This window comes from Gobio gobio (genome assembly GCF_949357685.1).
Source record: "Gobio gobio genome assembly, chromosome: 3".
Classification (NCBI taxonomy): Eukaryota; Metazoa; Chordata; class Actinopteri; order Cypriniformes; family Gobionidae; genus Gobio; species Gobio gobio.
The window spans coordinates 38,123,822-38,143,630 of NC_137099.1; the positions used below are offsets into that span (position 1 = coordinate 38,123,822).

The following is a 19,809-nucleotide window of genomic DNA, read 5'->3' on the forward strand; positions in this document are numbered from 1 at the left end:
AAGTTATGTATTCTCTACCACACACCTTTCTATGTGGTGAAATGACAGCTGGTCTATTATTATGGAGTCATTTTAATAAAGCATATTTTGAGGCAGAATGTCCCTCCTACATTCCACATTCGGAGCAGGTGCAGTAACACAGTTTGGTTACACAATTTAGTATCCACAATTTAGACCTGGACCTTTAGTTCAGTTTAGTTTATTTTATTTTCTATAGAGCACATTTCTACTGCCTCAGGTGCAGCCCAAAGTGCTGTACAAAGCAAAGTTTTTGCTGACATTCTCTGTGTATTCTTTCTTATGGGGCTTTATAGCCTCTGAGATAGATGATGGATACTTAAGCATACCAAACATGAACCAGTTCATGTTCTTAAATGGATATCAACTAAGTTCTCAAACAAAGAGGATCAAACATGACCATTTAATTTAAAGATATAAAACCACTATAAACCCCTTAATATAGAATACACAGATAATTTGTGGGGAAAATGGATGAGGGGAAAAGGTTACAAGATGGTAATGGGAATTAGTTCACCCCTCAAACATGAGAATGCAACAGTTTTCCAAAACAAGCTCACAAACTCTTTTTTTTATGAATCTCCCTATGAGGCAGTTCTATACTTCTGGGTACAGCGTCTGCAACCTTTCAGTTTTCCACCAATTTATCTATGTCCTACATTTTATGGATTTTGTTTCTCTCATGCTCCAATCTTAATTTTTCTAATTTTGTTTCTGCTTTCCTTCTCCCACATAGAGATTTAACTCTAAAACGAGAGCTCGTCCCACAGGCACGCTTCAACTGATAAACTGGCTCAATTTTAAACAACTAGCTGAAACATGGAGAGCATTGCTTTCTGCAAAACCTAAAAATATGAGAATTTATAACATGTGAACCCATCAATCACAGTTTGTTTTGCTCATACTTGCCGTTTAGGTGACTGAGCTATATTATAATACAACATCAGACAGAAAATTACAAACGATTTCACATATACATAACTCAGAAAACAAAAGAGGTACAATATACAGTGCTTTTTTTTCTTCTACAGAAATGTCTCATAAATTTGATGTCTCTAACCTGGCAAATTATTTCATCCTTGAAAGCGATCAGGTATGACATGTTTTCAGATGGACTGATAAACAACATCTGTGTGCCCTTATTCCCAGAAGTCAGCCAATCAAAGCATGAGAAAGCGCTTTCCATTTTTATATGACATTCACTGGCTGCTTCTCAATCAGAGTACTGATCAGGGAGTCTGCCATTTTTACGTTCTGTATCAATTGCAAAATGAAGCATTCACTCCCTAAAAAGTCCCACAATGCACCACGAAAACCAGGGTGCATTGATGCTCCCTATGATGCCTTAACGTAAGTTCTGAAGCACAAAACGTGAGCCTCTCAATGACATGCAAAGGATTTATTTTTTATTTTTTACAAACCATTATTTAATGTCAGCATAAACATACATCGCCAGACAGTTAATGAACAAAATCTAGCTAACACCTACACTCACCTAAAGGATTATTAGGAACACCATACTAATACTGTGTTTGACCCCCTTTCGCCTTCAGAACTGCCTTAATTCTACGTGGCATTGATTCAACAAGGTGCTGAAAGCATTCTTTAGAAATGTTGGCCCATATTGATACGATAGCATCTTGCAGTTGATGGAGATTTGTGGGATGCACATCCAGGGCACGAAGCTCCCGTTCCACCACATCACAAAGATGCTCTATTGGGTTGAGATCTGGTGACTGTGGGGGCCATTTTAGTACAGTGAACTCATTGTCATGTTGAAGAAACCAATTTGAAATGATTCGAGCTTTGTGACAAGGTGCATTATCCTGCTGGAAGTAGCCATCAGAGGATGGGTACATGGTGGTCATAAAGGGATGGACATGGTCAGAAACGATGCCCAATTGGCACTAAGGGGCCTAAAGTGTGCCAAGAAAACATCCCCCACACCATTACACCACCACCACCACCAGCCTGCACAGTGGTAACAAGGCATCCATGTTCTCATTCTGTTTACGCCAAATTCTGACTCTACCATCTGAATGTCTCAACAGAAATCGAGACTCATCAGACCAGGCAACATTTTTCCAGTCTTCAACTGTACAATTTTGGTGAGCTTGTGCGAATTGTAGCCTCTTTTTCCTATTTGTAGTGGAGATGAGTGGTACCCGGTGGGGTCTTCTGCTGTTGTAGCCCATCCGCCTCAAGGTTGTGCGTGTTGGGGCTTCACAAATGCTTTGCTGCATACCTCGGTTGTAACGAGTGGTTATTTCAGTCAAAGTTGCTCTTCTATCAGCTTGAATCAGTCGGCCCATTCTCCTCTGACCTCTAGCATCAACAAGGCATTTTCGCCCACAGGACTGCCGCATACTGGATGTTTTTCCCTTTTCACACCATTCTTTGTAAACCCTAGAAATGGTTGTGCGTGAAAATCCCAGTAACTGAGCAGATTGTGAAATACTCAGACCGGCCTGTCTGGCACCAACAACCATGCCACGCTCAAAATTGCTTAAATCACCTTTCTTTCCCATTCTGACATTCAGTTTGGAGTTCAGGAGATTGTCTTGACCAGGACCACACCCCTAAATGCATTGAAGCAACTGCCATGTGATTGGTTGATTAGATAATTGCATTAATGAGAAATTCAACAGGTGTTCCTAATAATCCTTTAGGTGAGTGTATCATTTATTGAAATGTTGCACATATTTAACAAGCAAAGTATTTATCATAATGTACTTAGTATAACATTAAAACATGCAGTATAATAAAGTTATCGGTTCTGCTATCTGTGGTGTTTTAAAATGAGGACGTTGCCATGTCGCCGGACTGATTGGACAGCAGCTTGGACATTCTGCTATAAAGAACACATTTTGTGTTCCATGGAAGAAAAACAAATTAGGCTGCATCGGGAAAATATGAATAATTCCCTACTATACAGTAGGTGAAAAACAGTAGCATGTCTACATTCACAGTATTCATTAAATACACAGCATGCAAAAAGTACCCAGATGGACTACTACTTTTAGTGCTATTCTAAAGTGTGCTGGACACTATACTATCCCATGATGCCACGGCACAGGAGTCGTGAATGGTAGTGAACTGATGCTGGTAGGTCACATAATGACAACATGATTATTAAATGATCACAAAGTACTTATTCAAAAGAAGTACCTACGCAGAGAATATGCAGAGAATATGTGATTTTAGACACAGTCATACAATTGTTGAAAGGTTGAACTATTGAACTTGATTATGAACTTGATTATGAGAAAAAAAGAGGGTCTTGCATGTGGAAAGAATAATGAGCAACCTGATCAAGGAATACAAGGACCAAGAGTCTAGACCAGATTAAAGACTTCATATTAACTTAAATGTTAAATGATGCAGGATTGCAAGTGTGCTAATGTGAGTGGAAACTATTGCTAGTCATTACTGGAGGTCTTTCAAGACTGTGGTCTATCCAGCAGCCAAGGCCAAAACCCAGTCTATGACTGCTTTTCTAAGGTCCAACCACAAGATCACACAAGATGACCTGTTCATGCTAAACTATGCTTAACAAATGAAACATTTAGTGGACAGACTGAAATAATTGTGTGATTTTATCTTTTAGGCCACAGTTAATGAAAAACTAGCCGCCACAAATCCCATCTACTTTTTTTATGAATACACAAAAAAAGTCTAAAGAGAAAAAAAAACATGTCATGTGCAAATGTTTAACCCACAGGACATTTAAACTATTAACAGTCATTCATCATTATTTGTAACTGCACATGTTTAGTTTAGGGATAGAGGGTCCAGAATTTCCATTCATTCCTATGGGAAATTCAATAATGTGTATTTTCCACATAGCCAACGCAGTTTACATGGATTTCCAGGAATACTCTCTTAACAAAAGGCACAAAAACAGTAACAGGAAAGTGATCGCAGAGACCAATTCATTCCCTCGATGTGCAGTAATCTACAATTTAATGTGGATTCAGACTTTCCTGTAATAGATATCTGTGTGATGTGTAGAAAGACCACAATATGCACAGACTGGTGGGAGGCATTTTCCAAACCATCTTGTATTTTCTCAAACGCTGTTCCCAGGCAAACCCGAGCTGCTTCTTGTTTGCGGATACGCTTTGCAAGGTAAAGCAAAACATCCTATATTTGGCTGAGAACCCTTATGCGGCTTTAGGGGTTTAGTGGGACAGTCCTAGATCTGCCATGACGGTAAAGAACAAGAAAAATAAATTAAAACTCACTGCATTCCCATATAAAGTCACAGAAGTGCTACCGTGCCTTTAAAAAGGCCATGTGTTATGGACTAGCTGAAGGGTATGGTAAAAAATACAGGTCTGGAGCACAACATAGAGAGATTAAATGTCAACGTGAATAAATAAAAACAAGGACTAAAATAGGTTATGCTAATAAATAGGGAGACTTTTGCAGACAGGGGACAAATAAATAAAATCCATGGCAGGCACCATTGTAGGAGACTTTATTCGATTTGAGTGGCCTTCTTTTGTTTAGTATCATCTGACCCAGGCTGGTTTTTATATTAAATTCAATTCCAGGGTTATTTGGGTATATTTAAATCAGTTGAAGAATGATACCATTTGTTCCTTGGTCTCTCAGAGGGACTCTGTTGACCTCAGCCAGCAGATATAAAGCTCAGATTGCACGAACTGAGCATCACTGGCAAACTAAGCGGGGACACATCTGAGACTTGATTGCATGCATGAGTGGAATGCTGTGCTTTATGGGTGATGTGAACCCTTGCGGCTAGTGCACTAAGGTCAGGACTTCCATAACAATTCTGGGAAGAACGCGCTACTGAGGGAAGCTGTTTACGGAGAGGGACGGAAGAGCACCATATGTTCATCAAAACAGTATTTTCTTATCACAGTTGTGCACATATGAAACACTCATTTTGTTCCAAATCCATATGATTCTTTTTCATAGAAAAAAAGAGAAATTTAGAAGATATGTGTTTTTTTTTTTTTTTTATAATAATGGCAACTGGAGCCTCCAAGCTTGATAATATTCCAAGCTTGTGAGTTTTATTCCAAATCTTCCAAAGTCATACAACGGCTTTATATGAGGAACAGACTGAAATTAAACTGTTAACAATTAAACTGCAATTAAACCATTAAGTAAGATGAATTCCAGAACATAATCAGTTTTATTCATTAAATCATTCAGTCCAATTAGGAACACTGCATCAATTGATTCATTTAAAAAAAATCGGACTCAAAAGAATGTGTTCACATCAGTCATTTCTATAATTCTCTTACAAACGTGCCAAAGAGAGCTATGTCGGATGCTTAGTGAATAATTTGTGATTTGTTCCTCCAACCAAGCCATTGGCATGGACAAATATTGCGTGCTTTTTTCTACAGTGCACCAGTCCTCATTTAATTATACAAAAATGAAATAAAATAAAAATAGATCCCAGGATATTGATCAAAACTTCATCTTTTGTGTGCCACAGTTAACCCTAAAACACATAACTCATGTCTTTAGTGACCCGGGACATCATTCACTACCCTCCTCCTCATTCATTTTTTAAAGTTAGACATCAGCCTTCTTAGGATTCCTCAATCAACTCATTATAAACAATATAACAATCATTTAATTTTATTTTATAAAAGAATGACTGTTTCACATTCATTTTTTTGTAAAAATTGTCTAGGGTCACTAAAGACCCGAGGTGTGTAACAGTGCAAGTACATTTTTTTCTGCACAACAATAATTGAATCTTGAATGACTAAAAAAGTGATATTCATATTTTTTCCACAAAGTGGCAATGTCTGAAACCCAATGATGAATTGACGTTTCACTCATAGTTACCGCAGACAGAAAACAAACGAATAGGATGTATCATCAGCAAAACTTGAAATGGCTTGAGCAAGTACTGAACGCAATCAAATACTAGTGTCGCTGTCACTTGCTGGTGGATCTGGCAAAGAACCTGTCAGGGATCACAATATTGATTTTGAAGATGTTGAAAATGATAGGTTTGAGGATATGTTTGAGATCGCAAATATGAGCCAGATGCTGAATGAACTGGGAATTGAGCCATGATGAGGACAGTGATGATGGTATAAAACATCTGCTCAAACTGAACCCTTCCAAGCTCCAAAAGATAATGAAATTTGCTTTATTTTATTCTTCTGTATTTGTTACTCTAATATGAGGAGTTTTATATTATCGCAACAGGTAGAGATCCATACGTGTGAAATATAGATTGGGTTCGATAAAGACCCGAATATGTAATAATGATTGGCGAAACATTCATGCATTTAAGGGATAAAAGAAATTCCTACTAGTTTGTAAAGACATGAGGTTGAGTAAATAAAAGATACAATTGAAATTCTTTGGGTCAATTAAAGCCGTGAACCACTTTTAAAGGAACAGATCATCCACAAATACAGTGCTTTACTCTCCAGTCCTGTATACGATATGCAGCATTTACACTGGTATGCCGGCATAAAAACGCTGCATTCCCGCCCTTGGAGATGATGTTCCTTGTTTAAATATTGGGTGGTTTTACCACCAAAACCAAATCGGAGTGCTTGGTTGTACAAGTTTTCAATGAAAAACGTGAAATTCCGTATAATGCAATGCAGGAAGCTGTTATGCCAACACTCCAGAGGGCTCATAAGTACTGTCTGCACTGTAGAGCCATTGAGAATGAGCTTTCAGTGGTAGGAATGGAGATGACTGTGGGAGCAAGTTAATGACAGGAAGCAGAAAAGTCTGTTGATGCTCTACAGCCACTCTTAAATGACCCAAATTAGGACTGAAGTATGTATCTGTTTCAGGATATGAAGAGATAATGATACATATAGATGAAAACAGGTTGCAGAAAAAAAGGGGGTTTTAGTGCTTCAGTGAAAATGGTTTCATTCCATAATTTTGTATTTAAAATGAAGCTTTATTTCCATGGCAACACCTAATTCAATGAGTTTAGCCAGTTTTAACTAGGCTATGACATACAGGGAGACTGAAATCCCACGTAAAATTCAAACAGAAGCGTCTAGCGTAGGGGCTTGGAAAGAACCATCCCAGGTAATTTGATCTTGCAATTACATGCCATACAACCTCTATTTGCAAGCCATCTGATTGGCAGGACCTAGCATCTATTAAACAGAAAAACATATTTCTACCACTCAGTGCCACCTACTGGACAACCTTTCAAAATCTGTAAGCCTAAATATAAGATTCCTCTTAATTAAATGATATAGAACAATGACTTAACCTTTACATCCCATTCCCTCCACCATCACCACTGTGATTTCTACCAATAAGAGAGAAAAAAAGTGATTCATAACCAAATAAAGTGTGCTAGAACATTTATTAAATAATTATGAGAGGAAAGTTTATATTAAAAGACATAGAGAAGTTCATATATGCTATACAATGCTATTAGTTCTCAACAAGGACTTGCATCAAAAAACAAAAACAAAAAAAAAGAACATACAAAATGGTTCTTAGGAGTCATAAGACATATTAGACATGTTATTACTTGCCACATGGAATGCATAACTGTTCAGAATTACATCTTACTACATCTCACCACGGATGTCAGCCAGTACAGAAACAACCTCAGGGGTTTCAGCAGTGATCAAAATAACATGTTCTAACTCTTCACTACGTAGCGGTCATATTATGAGAAGAATCATAGAAATATCAGTCTCAATGTATTGATAGTCAAAGCCGTGAAAGTAAGCAGTGGATAAAGCCTGCTGCAGTGGTTAGGTTGTATTAATAGTTGTGATTCCTGAGGCTGTCTCTGTGGTACACTCCTCTTCGATCTGTTGCAAATCATTCTGGTCACTTGGAGATGGAGGGACAGACTAAGAGAAAATGCATAGAGTCTTTCAGTTAGCATAGTGCTGCTCATAACAACTAAAGCAGGTTTCACTGAGAGCCCTCTGTTTATGAATGTAACTGAGCTGAGGATCAAAATGATAAAGGAATATTTCAACCAAATGAAAATTGACATAAGTTATGTCAAAAACATAAAATGCCATTGATTTAAAAGTGTTTCCCAACCAAATATCAGGATGGCAAAGCATTTTGAAAGATTTAGCTATGGTTATCTATGAATAATGACTTGCATTTCAGTGTTCACCACAAAACAAAGAGTCAATCTGTGCTTCAATAGTGATATTTTTAGGCACTTTGAACAATCGTATTAAAAAAAATTAATGTGAAGATTCTTGGAAAAGGTCTTGGGTGTTTCACATTACACAGTAAAAATGTCATTATATAAATAAATAATACATTTATATACTGTTTTTAGTAGTTCAATATTAAGAAGAAATGTTTTTTGAGAACCAAATGAGCATATTAGAATGATTTCTGAGGGATTATGTGACACTGAAGACTGAATTAAGCTTTGCCATCACAGGAATAAATTACATTTTAAACTGTATTACAATAGAAAATATTAATTTAAATTGTATATAGGATTTATTATATTTCCCAATATTACTGTTTTTATAAATGCAGTGCTGGTAAGCATAAAACATGAAAAAAAATTGCACTGACCCAAAACTATTAAGAAGACCTAAAACTATAATATAATAATTGTATAACATAATTAATCACGATTAAATCGCACCTCTCATTAAAGTTCTGAATATATTTCTATGTTGTAATACTTTCACATTGAATTGCCAAAAATACTGTGGAAAAAACAAAGACATTATATATTTTTTTACTAAGCAGCACTATGAACCACTGATATTAGTCCTGATACTGATGTCTCCATTAAATTATTTTTTTCCTCACTTTTAGTCATTAATTACAGCCATTCAACATTAAAGTAAAACTGGAAAGCTCAAATTTTTCACATTTAATAGGTAAACAAAAAAACAACAACCTTAATTTAAGTGAACTTAAAACAATCTTCACATAAACCCAATGTAATAAATGTCCCATTCAGCTGTGCCTTTAATATAACAGGGCTCAACGCTAAGGTTTTTTTTTTCCTACTGGTCCAGTCAGACTGGTTCAGATTTTTATCTGCCCTGCTAAAACGCAGTTGTTTTTGACCCATGTAACTTTGTAAGCAGTGCTGTAAGATTGAGGTAGGTCTAACAGATAAATATTCAGAAATTGAATATAGGTTAATCCTTATTAAAAGCTACAAAAGTGATTCAGTCAAGAGCTGCTAATTATTTTGTCTTTGTCTTTTGTTCTTTGATTGACATTAATGACACAGACAGCAGCTGGTTTATTATTAGGCTGCTGTCACTTTAAGACCTGGAGCACATGATGCAGATCTGACACATCATATTTTCTCACTCTATGTTCATTTAACACTTTTTAACTTGTTTAAGACTCTGCTTAGAAGGATTCTTGCCAATAACAGGCATTTCAATACAATTGTGTGTGAGTTCTCTGTCGCACTTGAAAGGACAAAAACAATGTGGCGCTGCCGTGCTGTCTAAAGTGGCATTCTGTTTGTGTGTCTCAGGTGTTTGTTCACAGAGAGCCACTTCACAGACAGTGCGCCAGTGCAGATTTGAGTTCTTTTTTTGCACTTTATTGAGCTTGAATGGTTAAATAACACCTGAATGAATTATAGCGTGATCATATGTAACACTAGCCAAAGGATGCCAGGAAAAAACGGATACCAAGTTAATTGCGTTAAAATGAAAAAATTAATTGCATGCGGTAACGCGTTAATTTTGACAGCCCTAATAATATAATATTATTATAACATTAATATAATATAATAAATATAATATAATATAATTTAATATATAATATAATATAATATATAAGTGAGGGCAGGAGTAGTTTGCTAACACTAACTTTTTGTAACAAGTCCACAATAATTTAGCAGTGTCATTTCCTCCAGGAATAAAGTCGAGTCTGCAGACTAGCATTCTTGACAGTATGATCCTAGTATGGATACTCAAAGCCACCGTTGAATTGTATGCGTTTATATAAATGGCATGTTGGTTGTTGCTTACCTCTGATTCTGCTGTAGCAGGTGTTACAGAAGAGCTGTCTGTGTCTGACTCTGACCTGAGCTCCGGACTCAGCCCCTCTCTCAAGGTCAGTCCTGCAGCTGACACACTGCAAGATCAACAAGAAACAGTGAGTCTGGACACACATCAAGATGAGAGGATATAACCCTTTGCTTCCCATGACTCCACGCAGAAAAGCAAAGGAGCCCATAAAAGCCTCCCAAATCAGAAATGCTAAGTATTGGGTCAGTGTAAGCAGATCCGCCACCATAGCTACATTTGAAAAGGTGATTTTTTTTGTTTGTTTTTGTCAAAGCTGTTGAAGCAGTGGTGTAACTGTCCTGTGCTGCAGTGAAGAAACAAGCAGTTGCCAGTTACCGTAAACAAAATAACCCATGCAACCAGATACAGGAATCTAAAAGGGACAAAGATCATTAGAAGGAATGCAAGAGACCAAAGATCAAAGCAAATACCTTATTTTCCGGAAAATAAAATCACACCTGACTATAAAAGTAGCACTATAATTTGCAATAAGTTCTACAATAAGTTGTATGTGTGCAAGTCACATTGTATTATTATATTCAGAAATACTGCAATATACAAATAAATAGAACCATTATAAACAATAAAAACATATTTTGGTTTCCCTCACTTAACAACACATCAACTACATAAGTAATTTTGGAATATAAATCTCAGCATGTTTTAAATGATAAAAAAAGGTATATTCCGGAAAATGCGGTATAGTTTGGTGACTGGAAAAGCCTGTGTGTTCAGTGACTGGCAGGGTTCTGGTCAGGTAAGCCTGTAATTGGTTGTGCTGAGGTTAGCCAGAAGGAGTGTTTATTTTGTGAAGTTAATTGGCAATGAGGCAATTAGAAAACAGGCTGGACTTACAATGTTTCTTTTAATTCAACAGAAAACATTTCTTAACTTAGAAATAAAACATTTAGATCAGAGTTAAAGCAGTTTTGGAATGATTTGGTGATCTTGCATAATTAATTCTTTGGTTAAAATGTGGGATTTAAGATAGAAACCTACACCATTTCTAATTTGTTTTGTATGCTTGTAATCTGATTGCCTACAGCAAAACGGAAGAATTTATTGATGTTAGGTGGCTAATGATCTCCTGTTGCCCCAGATGATGAAGGTTAAAAACCCAGGCTAGGTGCAACAGATCCACAGAGGGCCCGCTTGCTCTCAGTTTCAGGTGACCTCTAGTCTCACCTTGAAGCAACCAATGTGAAAGCAGAGCTCCAGGGAATCGATGACCATGGCAGCTCCCTTCCCTAGAGGCTGCTCGCACCTCGAACACATCCGCCTGCCACTGAGCAGCCTACAGGCACCACATGCCAGTGTCAGAGTTCAAAGTCAGAAACAAGACAGCATTGTTCTGCCCTTTCCCTGATTTGACTACATTTAACAGAAATGGTTGGCGGCAGGGTACTGAAACGTTCGGAATAGCATACTACCATACTATGCTGCATGTATACCGTACACATTAACACAATATGCACTATGTTTCATGGAATACCCAAATTGTCAAAATGTTATTTATTTTTTTTACAAATAAACAGTATTTATTTCTAAGATGACCACTACACTACAAATGGTAGATTTAGCCTGCAACGTGGTGAGGTTTTGTAGCATACAACTATTTACAAGAAATATTGTTAAATATTGCATACTTTTCCACATAATATTTAGATAATGCAGAATATATATTGTACAATAGCTTTAAATGTTTGGTGTTTGTAAGATTTGTTTTTGGAAGAAGTCTCTTAATCAAAAACCAGTAGAAATAGTAGTACTTGTGAAATATTTTTGTAGTTTAAAATGAGTTTTCTATTTTAATACATTTCAAAATGTAATTTATTCCTGTGATGGCAATACTGAATTTGTCACATGATCCTTCAGAAATCATTATAAATATGCTGATTTGGTGCTTAAGGTTTTTAATAAGCTCAAAAGAAAATAATTTATTTGAAATAGATTTTTTTTTTGTAATGTTAAAATCTTTACTCACATTTTTTATCCATTTATCCATCTTTGCTGAATAGAAGTATTATTATTATTTTTTTTTATTATTGTAGCCTACTGATCCCAAGGTAGTGTTAGGGCTGGTCCGAATACCCTTTTTTGAGCTTCGAAGCTTCGGTAGTGATCAACACCTAATATTCGAAAAGGCTAATACATTTTGATTCTATTATTCTATTTTCCACAATGTCATACCAACCCAGCTTAACCCAAAATACAAGCTCAGGCATGCGCTTCTTCCATATAAGCTCATGCAGCTGTGCGCTCTAGACAAAGAATAGCTAACTCTGTTGCAGGGAACACTTAGGCCAAGAAGCAGCAAATATATGTATTAAGTATAATGAGGTTGGGTTCTTATTCAACTGTCCATCCTATTAAAAACAACTACGCTATATAAGATAATTGTAGAAAAAGAGTATTGGATTTCACCACATTTTACAGTGTAGCCTAAACATATCCAAGCGCGAATGAGATCTGTTTCGAGGTGGATGCCGGATTTGCGAGGGGAAAAAAATGAATATTCGAATCCCAAAATTGCTAATCGAATATACACCCACAGAACAACTATTCAAATATTCTGGTCCAGCCCTAGGTAGTGTACGCTACAATATGTGCTGCAGTATACAGTACACTAGTATTCCATTCCAACCATAGGCACTGATTGCTAAAATACCTGGGGTTAAAGGTCAGGTACAGTGAGATCCTTCATAAGAGAAAAATAAAAGAAAGAGCTGCACTTAAAATTGGCTTAAATGCATTTAAACCGAATATGCATTTTACATAAAGCAATGCATTGTTGCTTAGACTAATCCATACCTGCCACACTGCTGAGAGTTTGGACGGGACTCAGGGCCTGAGGGCTCAGGCGTAGTTGTGATTGGTGGAGTGGGAGAGTTGGAGGCTAACAAGGAGCTCTGTTTAAGACCAGTAGAGAAGATCGCTGAGCCAGGGCCTAAGCTGCTGCGTCCGCTCCGGTGAGTGCCAGTGCTTCCCATTGCAGAATGGGGTCTGTTTGCGATACCTGGAGTGTATGACTGCCTGGACCAGGAGCTGGTCACGTGGATGTTCTCCAGCGATTCATATCTGTGACAATGGAAGAGATCATCGAGATTTGTTCATCATTCACTTAAGCTCAGTTGCTCACCAAGACTGCATTTACAGTAAAAACAGTAATATTGTGAATAATAGTGAAAAATAATGGGTCTCATTCACTAATAATTGTGTGGATTCTTACGCATTTGTACACACAGGAGAACTTCTCATGAAATCTCAGCCTGATTCACAACACGTTCGTACGCACATGACTTTGTTCTCAACATCGTTCTGATGATAATGAATTTTGAGTATTCCAAAAGAGTGGCCACGTGCACGAGATTAGTCATTTGCATAAAACATGCCCAAACCATCTCCATATAAAGGCTTTCCACACAGACTTTCCTTACAGCCATTCGTTACTCTTGTCAAACTTGCCGCTATTTGCACACATGCTCTCGCCCGGATCCTCGGGCAATGCCAAGTGTGCCATTCTCACCAGTTCTCACAATAAACACCTTTTATACAGACCCAGACACAGACCTGTGTTTGGAGAGCTCTCATTAGCCCACTGTACATGCACGTATATCTACGTTATTCAGAAAAACCTTGCAGCTGAAGCTATAATGTATGCTTTTCTTACTCTTTAAATATGATCAAATGTATTTAAGATGAAATTAAATTGTACTATTTAATCATTTTATTATATATTTTTATATATGGATTATAGAATACACTATTTCAATGTAATTATAGTCATATTAGGATGAAAAAAAACTTCTTAACATGATTATAAGGCCGAACAGAGTAAGTGCTTTTTGCGTATGTGTGGTTTCAGTTGTTCCTAAATTTTTTCAAAAATTTAGAAAAAGGGGTATAACAAAATTTGGTGAATCGTGATTTGTTCTTAAAATCGCTCATACGCACATTTCACTCACAAATGTGTGCATACGCATGCTTAGTGAATGAGACGCATTGTTTTCTATTTTCATATACATTTTAAATATTTAAATTGAAAATTCAGCTTTGCCATCGCAGGAATTTTTTTAAAATATTTTGTCACACTTACTGATCCCAAACATTTAAATATAGTTTAAATTGTAAGCTGACAAAGAAAATCTGTGCTAAACAATATAAGGGAAAATATTTATTCAGTTTATTTATTGGGACCTCCTGACTGACGTCCCCACAGCGATGGGCTCTTTGTTGATGCTGGCATTTCGCTGACGGATCCAACTGCCGTCTGTGAGGAGCTGCGTTCTCTTCCTCATCTCCGTCAGGATCTGTAGACGTTCCTTTTCTGCCTGCGACAGCTGTCCCTTCTTTTTACCGCTCCCTGCAGCTAATGAAGTGACAAGCCAGAGAAGACTATTGTACCTGATAGTCATCTCACAGGAACTCGCATAAGAATAATCAAAATGAAAAGAAATCAGACCTTTAGCATCTTGTTTGTGAAGGCTTTCAAGTGCAGGGGTAGATTTTGACTTTGTCCTATGCAAAAAAAAAAAGCACATGAATTAAATAAAACAGTGAAAAAACATCACCAATGCAAGCCTAACTTTAAAAGGTGAAGTGCCATTTTTGCATCAACAACAAATGCCTGCAGTTTTCTGGCAATGGGGGCACAACTGAATGTGATGAGAAAGATAGGGCAATGTGAAATATTACTAAATGGAATTGTAATCAGATTTAACTTTTGTTAACAGAATTGTAGAATTAAACTCTGAATTACTGACAAATTTCTCTTCACATTAAAGTGAGAAAGTATTTTAATAATGGAAAAAATACACACTTCCCCTTTAAGGAACTGGAAAATCTTTCAAGTACAGAAATAAGTGCTGCCACATTTACTACATCAAATCTTCCCTTATGCCACAAAATCCTTTAAAAGCAGCAAATGTAGCCACAAAAGCAAACTTACCTGTCGGAAACTGTAAGCTTGGCAAACCCATAGGACTCCTCTGAGCTGAAGCAGGACAGAGCAGAAGCAGCACATAGATAGACATTCAAGCAATGACCAAATCAGCAGTTGACTCCACACTTGACTCAATACAAGAATATTTAATTACTACTTCGGAAATTAACAATACATATTTATTAGGGCTGTCAATTTAACATGCTAATTTAAAAACAAATGCTATAATAATAAACTAATGCTATTCATTTTGGCTTGTTAAAAAGGTCCTCGTAGCGCAAGATGCTGAAAAACAATGCGATTCAACACATCAGCTAAAAACTCTATGTACAAAAAAAACTTCCTTTGTGAATGGTATACTTCCTTAGACAGGCTGAAACTCAAATGGATTCCTGTGGACTGTACCAGCACCAGTGATATGTTCAATGATATGGAAATAAAACCAAATGCGTTCTGTTGAATACTATATATTAAAGGGGTCATAAACTACTTTGTTTTATGATGTTTCCTGGGGTGCACTTATAATGTTAGAACGCTACATCAAAAACTGTCATAGCTTATAAATAAAATGCATTTTTCCAACCCTGATTTTAGCCTTCTTCACGAAACGCTCTGTTTTAAGGGGCGTGTCCGCTGTGAGACTTCAGTGTAAACACCTACTGCTGTGATTGGCTAACGTCTTTCCATTTGAAATAGTATTACTCCCTCTTTTAGCACTTTTTTACTATTACAGCTCTCATGGTAATCGTGAAAAGTGTTGCATTACATTTAGATCTATGGCATTACATTTAGATCTATGGCATTACATTAAGATCGTGGCATGAAAGGTTGTAGCCGATCACACACATGTTGAGCCCATGAAAGCAGTGATCTCATCATTGCAACTCAGTTTCTGTACACTAAAGAATGCTTTCGTCTTCACTAACAGTGCAAACGTGATATAGTTAAGAGATTTGTTGAATAAAACAGGAGTCACTGATAAACCAGTCACTGATAAACTCCCCTGTTTGATTGACAGCTCCAGCACGCTCTGCTCAAACGACTGCAAAGGGAGCTTTCTTTGATCACTTTCTTTATAGTATTGAATCACCGTTAAATAACAAATTATTTTCATCCTACCAAGAGAAACAATGCAAGGTGATGTCTAGTCACTGGTCTGATTTACTGACAGACGAAGAACTTCTGACTACATGAATCATCACATTTCAGATCAGGCATAAGAATGAACACAGTTACTTACATGTTGCATTACTGTTGAACCCAATCACTGCACAATATTTTGTAACCCTCAACGGCATGTTTATTGCTTTGTAGCTCGATGGTTTAACACTAGGCCTATGTTACATGTGCAAATCGGTGGGCGGGGCTAAACAGGCAGTGAAGAAGTAGGCGTTGATCTTCTTCTGCAGAGGCTGTGCTTCACCACACAATGACGTCAAAGTGAGGCATATTCTGAAATCGATCGTTTGCTGGGCCTGGTGTCAATAAAAGCTTTTCTTTGACTACCAAGGAAGTTTTCAGCTCTGAAACTTACAGGATATTCTTATATATAGGGAAGGGAAAGTTGATTTCTCAATTCATGACCCCTTTAAGACTTCTCTGCCACAATTATGTAAAGTCTTTATTTAATTTTGTATTGATTGTATTTAATGAAAATACTGAATCATCTTGATTTGAGGGCATTTACAATTTTAAATTGAATGGCAGCCCTAATTATTTACGGAAATGCTAAATCCTAATAGTTTCTTGGCATGAACAACATAAAACAACTTCCTTTCCAATTTGTGCTTGGCATATTTCTTACCACTGACTCTTTGTGGTTGAATCACACTCCACTTCTGTCTTAAAAGACTGGTGTCCTGCTGCTATTTGCACAGCGGCCTGTCTGTTCTGCGCTGCTCCCACCATCTCTGCAATCGGATTGGATGCCACTGAAGTGGTAGCAATGGGAGGTGGAACATGAGAGGTAGTGTTTCCATTGGACAGCACATCAAGGCATTTCTGCTCCTAATACCGGCAGGAAGCAAATAACAAGAGTTCACTATTAACTATTCATAATGGCTGCAGAGCCATTTTAAACATAATGGAACCACTAAATAAAATGTTACAATTTACAGGCTGTTTTGAGTGTGAATGAGAGACACTGGAGAATAATGAAGCAAGAGAGATTAAAGTTATGACAATCGTCTGACCTCAGGACCACAGTGATCCTCTCCATAGACTTCCTGCTGAGCTCTTCTCCACTCGTCCTCTAACTTCTCCTGATCACGTTGATACTTCTCCTGAAACCGGCGCAGACAAAAATGTTTTAATGTAATAATTTATAACAAATAAATGTATCAGCAAAACAAATTCCCTCCTCTATATACACCGATCAGGCATAACATTATGACCCGATGACAGGTGAAGTGAATAACACTGATTATCCCTTCATCACGGCACCTGTTAGTGGGTGGGATATATTAGGCAGCAAGAGAACATTTTGTCCTCAAAGTTGATGTGTCAGAAGCAGGAAAAATAGGCAAGTGTAAAGATTTGAGCGAGTTTGACAAGGGACAAATTGTGCTGCTAGACAACTGGGTCAGAGCATCTCCAAAACTGCAGCTCTTGTGGGGTGTTCCCGGTCTGCGGTGGTCAGTATCTATTAAAAGTGGTCCAAAAGGAACAGTGGTGAGCCAGCGACAGGGTCATGGGCAGCCAAGGCTCATTGATGCTAGTGTGGAGTGAAAGCTGGCCCGTGTGGTTTGATCAAACGGACGAGCAACTGTAGCTCAATTGCACAAGTTGTTAATGCTGGTGTATATGAACACATACGTTTTTACCTTTGACCACTGCATTATTCCTATATGTTGATGCAACGATGTATTAATTATAATAAACAAATTACTATAACTATACTAAACTACAAATTAAATATATGAAATGAATCATTACTTCATGTCACCATGAAATCAAATCTATTCTGAAACTCGCATTCAAGATCTTCCATCTTCCGTCCTTCGGATGAGACGTTAAACCAAGGTCCTGACTCTCTGTGGTCATTAAAAATCCTGGCCAAATTTGTTCATTGGCCTCTGTCCATCATCATGTCTCCTAATCATCCCCATATACTGATTGGCTTGTGTGTGGTTGGCGTTCTGGCGCAATATGGCTGCCGTCGCATCATCCAGGTGGATGCTGCACATTGGTGGAGGTTGAGGAGATTCCCCCCTTCTATATGTAAAAGCGCTGAGTACCCAGAAAAGCGCTATATAAAATGTAACAAATTATTATTATTATCTGGTTATGGTAAGAAAGAATTTGTGATTTGGTGGTACCTGCAGGAGGCGCTCTTGTTCCATCTGCCATTTCTCCTGCCGCCGCCTCTCCTCCTCATGATCCCATGACCAGCGAGAGGAGGTGGTACTGATGGAGGGAACCTCAAGCTGATACCAGAGAGAATAAATTAACCAAAAAGTTAAATTTATACAGTATCAGCATACTAATAAATCAGGCTTTAATATTAATAAAGACTAAATGTGAGTTACAGTAGTGACTCACATCAGAGATGGCAGACTCCGAGCCACCTAGTAAAAGACAGAGACAGAGATTATCCATTTAAATGGCATAACGGAGCCCACACATAGCCATGAGTTTCCCAAGCCTGCAACCTGTTGATTCATGCTGCTCAATGGATTCTGACACACACCCCCTGCTCATATGACAAAACTGTAACCAAAGCCACCACGGTCAAGTGAGCGCATAACAAATTCACACTCTCATGCTGGTATGCAGGCTTTAAACAACATGCAAGACAGAGGTAAACATGATGAAAGTGCAAAAACCATCTCAGAGCAATCCCTTTGGAATCAAAAACATTGTATCTGTTCTATAACAGTGAATGGCAGAGGAATCTGATTGCGAATCAGTCCTTCTGGTTGAAAAAATAAAATAAATTATTAGCGACTAACACATGGTTCTCTTTATAGACGGTTTGGCAAAGATAAGACTGGAATCACACACAGCCAATTACAGACAGACAGAAACAGAAAGAAAGACAAACACAACAGTCTTCATATTACAGTTATTACAGTGCACCACATGCATATAGAAAGCACGCCATCTTTATTTACCACAGAGATAGACCCAGGAGCTGACAGTGGCACCTGAAGGACAGAGCATTAGCTTTTAGCCAAATGGAAAGCAACAGAAACCCATAGAGCGATTTAAGTGATTTTCATCTTTATGCTCAGACCTAGAGCTTAACTAATAAAAGCTTTTGGTACACACAGTAGTCAGAAAAGAGCATGTAAAAAATATAAACTTAACATAAATGGGTGACAGATGTACTGTATGTACGAAATGCTTTAGTTAGTCAGGCCCTTAGAATGCAGAATAGGCAAACCCATCTGTTTTTGAGTGAATTCAGATATTAATATTCAACAGAACAGACCTCACCAATATACTCCATTAAGAGTGTGCTTGATACAGATCAGTCACAGCGTATTTAAATGAACAAGCTGCAGTGATCAATTAGCCATGTAGCATTAAATTGCTACAGCCTGAGCGAATGCGGTTACCTTTTTGCATGAAAAATTCTAACTTTCTTCTATGATTTTTCAAAGCTATGTGCTCATAGTCTACAACACAGGTGGGGAGAAAACATTACAAAGAAATGAGTAATTATCCACATCTTTTGTTCACTTGGCAAAAGAAAAAAAAGTGTAGAAATTAAGTAACTCTCAACAAGGACAAAGATTTGATTGCTAAACTGGCCTTAAAGCACCCACCTTTGTTTCTTAGAGCAACTGGATTGTCCTGGATACGTCCATTCACCATTTTAGATAGTACTTTCTGAAA

At 37.5% G+C, this 19,809-nt stretch overlaps 1 protein-coding gene across 3 annotated transcripts in view; it reads right to left on the reverse strand.

The window, feature by feature from the left end:
- Positions 1 to 7,339: 7,339 nt before the first annotated feature.
- lmo7b (LIM domain 7b) overlaps positions 7,340 to 19,809 on the reverse strand; it is a 54,144-nt gene continuing 41,674 nt past the window's right edge. For 2 of the 3 annotated variants that reach the window (XM_079813448.1, XM_079813447.1), the window contains exons 18-27: positions 19,740 to 19,803; positions 18,511 to 18,536; positions 18,288 to 18,395; positions 17,163 to 17,252; positions 16,775 to 16,977; positions 14,491 to 14,546; positions 14,226 to 14,397; positions 12,840 to 13,106; positions 9,990 to 10,095; positions 7,340 to 7,859 (exon numbers count right to left, since the gene is read on the reverse strand). In XM_079813448.1, the coding sequence (XP_079669574.1) occupies positions 7,758 to 7,859; positions 9,990 to 10,095; positions 12,840 to 13,106; positions 14,226 to 14,397; positions 14,491 to 14,546; positions 16,775 to 16,977; positions 17,163 to 17,252; positions 18,288 to 18,395; positions 18,511 to 18,536; positions 19,740 to 19,803 (1,194 nt within the window). In that variant the 3' untranslated portion in view covers positions 7,340 to 7,757. Of the gene's footprint in view, positions 7,860 to 9,989; positions 10,096 to 11,213; positions 11,323 to 12,839; positions 13,107 to 14,225; positions 14,398 to 14,490; positions 14,547 to 14,976; positions 15,022 to 16,774; positions 16,978 to 17,162; positions 17,253 to 18,287; positions 18,396 to 18,510; positions 18,537 to 19,739; positions 19,804 to 19,809 lie in introns of all 3 variants that reach the window. The other variant, XM_079813449.1, reaches the window with a different exon arrangement.